General features: G+C 41.9%; 1 protein-coding gene across 1 annotated transcript in view; it reads left to right on the top strand.

Moving 5' to 3' along the window:
- LOC311504237 (uncharacterized protein) overlaps window positions 1-9,006 on the top strand; it is a gene marked incomplete at its 3' end in the record, with an annotated part of 32,342 nt that extends 23,336 nt beyond the window's left edge. Inside the window, exons 11-12 of the mRNA XM_084567250.1 lie at window positions 8,436-8,658; window positions 8,969-9,006. Coding sequence (XP_084423376.1) covers window positions 8,436-8,658; window positions 8,969-9,006 — 261 coding nt within the window. The remainder of the gene's footprint in view (window positions 1-8,435; window positions 8,659-8,968) is intronic.
- Window positions 9,007-9,578: the final 572 nt, after the last annotated feature.

Below are 9,578 nucleotides of genomic sequence, written 5' to 3'. Positions count from 1 at the left end.
CCTTTAAAAAGATCAAATGTTTAAAGTTCTCAAATTAAAGGAATAAAAAGACACTTAAAAAGTCTTAAACAGTAACTTGATTTAAATCTAAATGAAGATGGAGGAAGAGTTGAGTCATAAGCTGCTTTATTAAAGGACCATATCTGAATGACTGTATTTATCTCACCCATGTACTCGCTCCACTGTCTGCTGTGCTTTTATTATGAAAACTTGAAGAACCATTTCCTGTGTCGCCTGCTGGTTTTCACGTGTTGTGCAATAACAGGAGAGTTGGTGGCGTCTTTATTTATGAACCGTAATGAATTAAACATGTGGATGTTAAAGAAGCTAAAGATGCACTTTAAATAAAAACTGATTTATTTACTTTTATTTATCTTTAATCTGATGCTGCGTTCAAGTCACACATAGAAAAACTGAAAACACAACATCATTGCCGTGTCTGTGGGTTATTATTTAAATCCATTATTTATTATTTAAACAAACAACGTCAAGAAATTCTTCTGTTTGTTTTAAAGTCGTAAAAAAACTTAAACAGAGAAAATGAATCAAACTTTTGTCTTTTTGGTTTTAAACGTGACCAGTTCACCTGAACGCAGCGCGGACGTGTTCAGGACGTTTTGTTTCTTTAAATCCTTCGGCGAATCGCTGCAGCTCATTGGTCAATGTGTGTGGTTCTCTTCTGTCATTGGCTGAGATGTCTGTGATGCTGCTCCAATAAAAATAACCTTCATCAAAAACTCTCCGTGTTGTTTCTCATCATCAGGAAGAAAACTTCTTATTCTTCAACAAACACAAAGTTATTATTATTATTATTATTATTGGATGGAGAAAATAAAACTTTATTCCAACTATCCCAAAAAAACACCCTGATTTTATTTTATTAAAGTCATGAAACACAACAAGTCGTCTTTAAATGTTTCTGAGAAGTTCTTCATTCTGGTAGGATCTTCTTCTTCTTCTTCTTCTTCTTCTTCTTCTTCTTCTTCTTCTTGTGTTTAGAGGTTCAGCCTCTACAGTGACGTGGTTCTGGTTTATGTCAGACCTGGAATAAATAACTACTGAACACCTGATCTGTTTAAATTAAAATAAATCAAAAATAACGAGTCGTGTTTTAATCTTCATCTGGAACTAAAAACTAAAACTTCTTCCTCCAGAATCATTCTTTTCCTCCTGGTCGTCTCCTGCTGGTACGAGCAAGGACTTCTGGGTAATGTAGTTCCTGTGAGATGAAGCCACATTAACGTTGATGACTGCTCTTTTAAAACCCTGAGCGTCGTCAGCTGTTTTCACCCAGAGGAATCATTATTATTAAAATTAAAATGAAAGTTATCAGCGTTCATTACGACGACCATCATCATCATCATCATCATCATGGTGGAGCTGACTGAATGTGTTTTTAATGAACTCATTATATAAATAAATAAATGTTTCATTAACAGCGTGATGGAAACGAAGGAGGCCTCCAGAAAACAAAGCTTTACAGAACGTTTCAACATTTATAGCTGTTTTATCAAAGGCTTCCTCAGTCAGCTGATCAAGAGAAAAACTTCCTTAAACTCAGAGTTCATAAATAAATCCAGATTATTAATGATTCCAGCTTGTATGTAGAGGCTAGCCCTGCTTCCTCATCCAGATGTTTTTATGATATAAACTTTATCTCCAGTCTCTCTGTTGGGAACTGATTCTGCTCCTGCAGATCTACTGGACCAATCAGATCGTTTAATGTGGTGATTGACAGGAGAGTAACCGTAGTCACGCCTCACCTGATTAGTTTAAATGTCTCTGATAGCTCTTCCTAGCTTGCTAGCCTCTTAGCGCTGAGGAAACATCTTCAGATCAGAGTCTGTAGATTAATAACTTCACGTTGTCTATGTCTGTTTTCATTGGTTCATTATCTGAGCAGGAAGGAAAACATCAACCTTTAATCATCCTCTTAACAAACGTATGAAAAACATCAACACTCCAGCTTCTTTTCATCGTCAGGTTAATTCCCTTGATTCATCTCAATGTGTCGACTCATAACTCACATGAAACTAACTGGTTCATATCTGGATTTAAAAGAATCTCATGTTGTGATGATTTGGTCCCAGAGTTACGTTAAAACGTTAAAAACATTTCTAGAGTCAGTTTGACCTCCAGCTGATCATCATGACCACGTCTTCACCGCTACATGTACAGAGAGGCTCTGTGATTGGCTGATTACATACCTGCATTAATGAGCATAGGTGTACCTAATGAATTGTCAGTGGAGTGCAGATTGAGACAGTCAGTATGATGCTGTGTTTAGTATTTACTGAGCGTCTGGAGCAGGAGATTTACATTTAGATGAATCTGGAACCAGTGACGACTGAAAGACACCAGGTTTTACTGCATCGCTGCACGCTTTACTGCAGCTGCCTCAAACTGGTTTAAATTCTCCTCCCTGAATTCAAGTTGATCTCTTCCTAGCTTCCTACCCTCCCAGCTAGTAGTAGCTCTTCCTATTGGACTCCCACTCTACAGATATATAATATTGGCTCATTTACCTAAATAAACAAATAAATGTTACAACCCTGAAATGAGGGGAATCAATAAATACACTCTGACACAGATGCTTCCTTTTGCGGTTGCTCAGCCGAGTGTGTTTACTTGTAAACAAAGGTATTAACAAAGTTACAAAAATTTCATAAAAACAAAGTATTACAATTTACAAAAATTAACAATTACATTTCAATTCAATCTTTCTCTGTCCTATTTCTTATGTCATCTTTTCACCATTTCCCGTGTAATTGCTCTTTAAACAAACCTATAAATGCAACAGAACACATACAAACAATAGCATTTAGTCTCTTGCTAACCTACACAGCAAAATATCATGTGTCACAGGTATGCGCAACATGGCGCGACTCTCTCCTGAGTAAGTTAAGCTAGCTGCCGAGGCCGTAACATTTAACCACTTTAAAACTCCAAGAAAATGCTCCTAAAACACTCACAACTCACTTAATGTTTTCGCGAAACATACACAAAACAACATCTACAGTTAATGGGCATAAGCACTCCGAACATACCTGAAATGAGGGGAATCAATAAATACACTCTGACACAGATGCTTCCTTTTGCGGTTGCTCAGCCGAGTGTGAAGCATCCTTGCCACGAACTCCCCCTCACGGTCACTGCAGGCATAACTAATCGATCATGGATAAGTTTTAAAAAGGCCCAACAGGTTGATGACAGATAAACTAATCTGACAGGTATATTTATAACCATTTTTAATCTCGTTCATTTAAGTTAAGCATTTTAACCTAACATATTTAATCTTGTTGACATGAATTTTTTTAAATCTCCCATTAGGAGAGGACGACATCTCCCCATCAACTAATTTCCTTTTCTCAGTTTTTTTCTAAAATTATGAGTTTATCATTTTTTTTTTTAATTGATTTTAATAGCTGTTTTTACTGTCCATGAACTAATTTTTATTATCAGCTTTTTAATAAAATCAATCTACCACACACACCCCTGCAAAATTTGATGTCGTCCCGACATCACAACCTTTACGAACCAAAGGCTCTTAACTGACTAGCTCATAGTTATCTAAACTGCATTTCAGAGGTGATATCAGTTTGTTTCTGGTAGCACTGCCAACATGAATTTATGGGGGGGGGGGTGTATTAGTTTGTTATTTTAAGTCAAGCACTTTTGAATGGAACAAACCAAATTTGGTTTAGGTTTAATATCCTTGCATGAGTAAGGGTTGGTAAACTGGGAATGGACTCATCCACATGGTCAGTGGCTGTACGTCGGAGTATGATAGGGGCTGGAATTGGTAAAGTCCACCATTTGCATGTGCTGCACTATAGCATGTCGGGGTCCCAAGCTGGTCATAAGTGAATATTTTTGGGGCTCGTCTTTCTCTTTTTGGTAATGCAAATCTCTGTTGACTATCATTTTCAGGTGGGTCTGGATGATGAGGTACAGTGTCTTCATCCTGTGCCTCTTCCTCAGGCTGTACATCCAGATTCTGATTACACTCATCCTGCTGCACATTTTCCTGCTCAAACTCATTTGTGTCAACTACAGGGTTTTCCTCAGCCACCGGCTCATCAGTGCTCAGTACTGGTGCTCCTTGATCACCATCCTCTTGTGTGTTACCATTGTCAATACTTTCCACAGGGACATGAGGCTGTAAAACTGGTCTGTAAAAGTATCCACATTCTTCCTCATCCTCTTCCTCTTCCTGATTTGTGTTGTCTGCGGGAGTCTCTGCCATCCTTCCTTTTTGTTTAGGTGCCCCTTTTGGCTGAATTTCCAAAGGCAGATGATCACACGGTAACAACAGGTTACGATGAAGGATTCTTGACCTTCCTCTTCCTTGCTCAGGTTTTACTTCATAGACTGGGATGTCTTCTCCAACCTGTCGAATCACAACATGGATAGCTTCTTCCCAGTGATTACGAAGTTTTCCAGTGCCTCCTCTCGGTGTTAGATTCCGAACAAGGACACGATCACCAGGATACAAGACTGAGCTTTTTACTTTTCCGTCATAATGTCTCTTTCCTCTTTCCATTGACTTTTTTGCATTCGCCTGAACTATTTCATATGCCTCCTGCATCTCTCGTCTCCATTTCTCCATGTATGTTTGATGGTCAGGCGTTCCTGTTTTAGAGGTGAGACCAAACAGGAGATCGACAGGTAACCTCGGTGACCTTCCAAAAAGCAGGTAGAAGGGAGAGAAACCTGTTACCTCACATCTTGTACAGTTGTACGCATAGATCAACTTGTTCAAAGAGTCTTTCCAGTTAGTTTTCTGTTTATCAGTAAGTGTCTTTAACATTTGTAACAATGTCCTGTTGAATCGTTCGACTTGCCCATTTCCTTGGGGGTGATAGGGAGTTGTTCGTGATCCGAGAACACCACAATTCTTTTTCAGCTGGGCGAAGAGCTGGTTCTCAAATTCGCCACCTTGATCGTGGTGTATTCGTGCTGGCAGTCCAAACTTAAGGGCATAATCGTTGAATATACGATCTGCAACTGTCTTGGCAGACTTGGAGGTGGTAGCATAAGCCTGCGCAAAACGAGTAAAATGATCAACAATGACCAATATGTACTCATATCCTCCTGTACATTTGTCCAGGTGGAGGAAATCAATAGACACCAGTTCAAATGGCTGTGTGGTTACGATACTGGTTAAAGGTGCCCTTTGTTCTTTACATGGTGCTTTTTGTTTCAGACAGGTACATGTCCTTGCTACATAATGTTCAATTTCTTTCTGCATATATGGCCAAAAGAATCTGTCTCTGATCAATGATGTTGTTCGATCTATGCCTTGATGGCCCATTTCGTCATGCAACCCTTTGAGTACAGTAGACTTATAGACCTCAGGTAGTACCAGCTGTGTTTTGTTTGCTGTCTTTCTGAGAAGAATGCCATCTTCATCAACATGAAGTCTTTCCCACTCACGCAGCAGGCTCTTGCTTCGCATGCTGAAAGCTTTAAGTTCATGCCCTAATGGTTTGCAATCTGTCAGTTTGCACTGTATAATTGGACCAATGTCCTTGTCATCTTGTTGTGCTTGCCTGATTTCAGCAACTGAGAATGGCTCGTGTGTCACCTGGCTTACAGCTGTACACTGGGGAGAAGCAAGCACTGGACAGACCCATGGAGAGCTGGAATCTTGTGTTTCAACAGCTTGGGTTGTTGCTGCCACACAGTCTGATGCCAGTTCCTCAGTACACTGTTCCATCATCTCCTCAATGTTTACAGGCATTCGCGACAGGCTGTCGGCATCCACGTTTTCTTTACCTGGGCGGTATCGAATAGTAAAATGGAAGTCTGCAAGCTCTGCAACCCATCTGTGACCTGTCGCATTGAGCTTGGCACTTGACATGACATAAGTTAGAGGGTTATTGTCGCTGAAGACAGTAAAAGTAGGCGCATAATACAGGTAATCTCTAAATTTTTCTGTTACCGCCCACTTTAAGGCCAGAAATTCCAACTTCCCTGAATGGAGGTGGTAGTTCCGTTCAGCAGCACTCAGTGTTCGAGAACCATAGGCTATCACACGTAGCTTGTCACCTTGTTGTTGGTATAAAACCGCCCCGAGTCCTTGGTTTGAGGCATCTGTGTGAAGTATAAATGGCTGTGAGAAGTCCGGGAACCCAAGGATTGGGGGCACAACCAGGCAGTCTATTAGCTGCTCCAGGATTCTTTGATGCTCCTCAGTCCACACAATTGGTTTGTGTGATGGCACTCCTTTTCCCTTTCCTGCAAATCGTCTCTTTCTTGTGTTTTGTGTCACACTGTCATTTTCTGTTGTGCCTTTCAGCAAGTCATACAGTGGTCCTGCGATACGGGAGAAATCCTTTATATACTGCCTGTAGTAACTTAACAAGCCCATAACAGCACGTAGCTCCCCTACGTTGCTTGGCCTCTTATCTTTGAGAGCTCTGACAGCGATGGTGTCGGCTGGATCAACCTTGCTCCCTTCTGCTGAAACGATTCTTCCCAGGTAGCGGACTTCACGTTTGAACAATTCGCACTTGCTGGGCTTTAGCTTGATCCCATACTTTCTCAACAGCTGGAGCACTTTTCTGACATGATGAACATGGTCCTCAAATGACTGACTGTACACAAGTGTGTCATCCAGATAGGGCACACAGATGTTGTCTCGTGCATCTTCCAAGCACTCCTCCATACACCTTTGGAAGGCAGCAGGTGCATTCATCAGTCCGAATGGAATCCTGATCCATTCGTAGAGGCCCCATGGAGTCACAAATGCAGTCAAAGGCTGGCTGCTCTCATCCATAAAACCTTGATGGTAGGCCTTTCCTTGATCCAATAACGAAAACCATGAATTGCCACCAAGGCTGTCAAGGATGTCTTGCACTCTAGGGATCGGTTGTCTGTCAGGGTGGGTCTTTCTGTTTAGTTCACGGTAATCTATGCAGAGTCGAAGGCTTCCATCCTTCTTTCTTACACAGACCACTGGTGAGGCATAAGATGAGTTGGATTTTTTCACCCATCCCTGTGCAATGAGGTTGTGCAAATAATCCTTCATCTCTTTATATAGTGGTTTTGGAACAGAAAGGTAAGTGCGTGCTACAGGGTCCATATCTTTCAGCGATATACTCAGCTTCAGCTTCTCAATACATCCGATGTCATCATCTGATTTGGAAAAGGACGAGCATTCATTGCGAAGCATGTCCTGCACCACTACTCTTTCAGAATCACTCAAATGGCTCAAATCGATTGGAGGATCCCAGAGAGTGTCAGCAGTTTGCTTACCTACTGCACTAGTTTGGCTGACTGACACTGGAGGGCAATGATCCGGTTTCTCCAAAACAGTAGCAGGATACACAGCCTGGATCTGTTGAAGACTTCCCACGACAGTTCTTCCAGACAGTTCAATGTCGTGATCAGTAGGATTTTGAACATCGATAACAATGTAAGGCAAGGCACCACTTTTGAGCTTTACCAAAGTTTCACAGAACTCGAGGCCCTCCGCCCACTGAGGATTTACGTCAGGCTCAAACAGAAGTGTGGTATCTCTTTTCGGTGGTTGAATCTGCACTTTACAGTTAATCTGAACAGAAGTGTGTTTTGGAACGGTGACTCTCTCTCTTGTAGTTTTCACAACATAGTCACATGACTGTTCAGTTGTCACTAGGTCAATGAAGGCTGTGACATTCTCTTCCTCAAGACTGGGAAAAGCTGCTCTTAGTGCCCCATGCAACTGCCTTGTTCTTGCAGCATCAAGTTGTTCTTCAGTGTTCGTTTTCACTATTTGCTCAATGACATTAAAGCCTAGGATAGGCTGTAAAAGGCTCCCGCCCTTCATCACAAGCATGGGCACAACAAGTTCTTTGGGGTCAGCTCCCTCTGCAGCCAAACCAAAACTGACCTCAATGAAACCCTTATATGGCATGTTTTGTCCATTGGCAGCTGCGATTTTCAAGTCATCAGGTGCATCAAGTAACTCAGAGACATGTCTTAACTTTTCATGTGGCAAATGTCTCTTTTTCCACTTCTCATCAACAATGCAGACTTGGGAGCCTGTATCCCACAGTGCTAGTGTTTTACAACCTTGTATGTAGCACTCAACAATGCATTTTTTTCCTACCAAAGCGACTAGACGGGACTGTCTGTCTTCTTTTTTAGTGTGGCTGGATTTTGAGCTTGAATGGGAGCGTTGATTTACTTGTGAACTGGAGTGCTTGTTTACTTGAGGGTGAGAGTGCTGGTTGCATAGTTTTTTGTGTCTTGACCAATGTTCAGCTTGACAGATTTTAGAGCAATAAGTGACTTTTTTACATGATGCACATTGTCGCAGTCTTTGAGTTCTGCCAGAGACACCACAATTGCAGCAACATTGTTGGGACACTTCACTTTTCCTGGTTACTCCCTGTCCCGTGGGGGTAACCCTGTTCCGTTTAAAAGACCATCTCTGTCTTGTCTGGTAGGTCCTACCTTACAACCTGCGAGGTAATGTTCATCACTACCACATCTGTAGCAGTGAGTGCAATATTCACATCCATCCTGCTGACAGCCAAAACATTTTCTCCGTCGTGCACGGTTTGGGGCAGGATACTGGCGCTGTGGAGCGAATCTTTGCTGGTATTGGGCTGTGTCTCCTCTTCGTCCTGGTCCTGGTGGAGGCCAGAAGCTCTGCTGGGGATACTGGAAGTAAGGAGCGGGGGTGTTCTCTCGAGCGGTAGGAGAGGACAGATACTGAGTTTGTGCTGAATTGGACTGCTGAATGGATTCTCTGATTTGGGCAACTTCAGCACCAAGATTTTTCAATGCTGCCATGTCAGAACGTATCTCTTTCAGTTCATTTAGTACATCAGGCCGTGTTTTGTGGGTGTGTTCTGGCTTTTCGTTTTTTTCTTTTTTATCTGGAAGCGTCTCATCAGGCTGGACTAAATGCACAGTGACTGGTCGCTGTTGGGAAAGTAATTTCTTTTTATTTTGTCTCTCTGCTTCGTTTGCACAGGCAACATTGAGTTTTTCAAGGAGCAGCTCATCACTTGATGATGTTTGTTGCAGGTAAGGTTGGAGGTCACTTCTGATGCTATCATTCTGCAAGCCTGTCAGAACAGTATGAAGAAACATGCTCTGCACAAGGACGGGATCATATCTTAGGCCAGATTCTGCTTCCTGTGAAGCAAACAGTATTTTTTGTCTCAAATCTAGGGCACGTATCAGGAATGCTTGTGGGGTTTCTTTGCTGCTTTGGACCTCTGAGGTAAGTTGTTTGTACAGTTCAGTTGCACCTTTTTCTTGATAATGGGACCGGAGAATCCTCCTCAAGGTGGGTAGGTTAAGATTATTTTTGCCCTCTAGATAGCTGCGTAATTGTAGACCTGGTGATATTGCTCTAATCACTGCATCAACTATCTCAATTTCAGGGAATCCCTTACTGATGCCTTGCTCAATCTGATGGGCTAAGCTTGTGAAAGAAAGTTTGTCTTTCTGCCCTGGCTCACCAATCTGACCTGATATTTTAAAGTCTCTGTTCCACTGTACAGAGAGACGGGGCAGGGGGTTCTGTTGAACAGGGACATAGTTAAGTTCACTACTGTTAACTCCCTCATCCACTCGTT

The sequence above is a fragment of the Chelon labrosus genome (assembly GCF_963514085.1).
Source record: "Chelon labrosus genome assembly, chromosome: 19".
Classification (NCBI taxonomy): Eukaryota; Metazoa; Chordata; class Actinopteri; order Mugiliformes; family Mugilidae; genus Chelon; species Chelon labrosus.
This window is presented reverse-complemented; position numbering and strand designations above follow the sequence as displayed.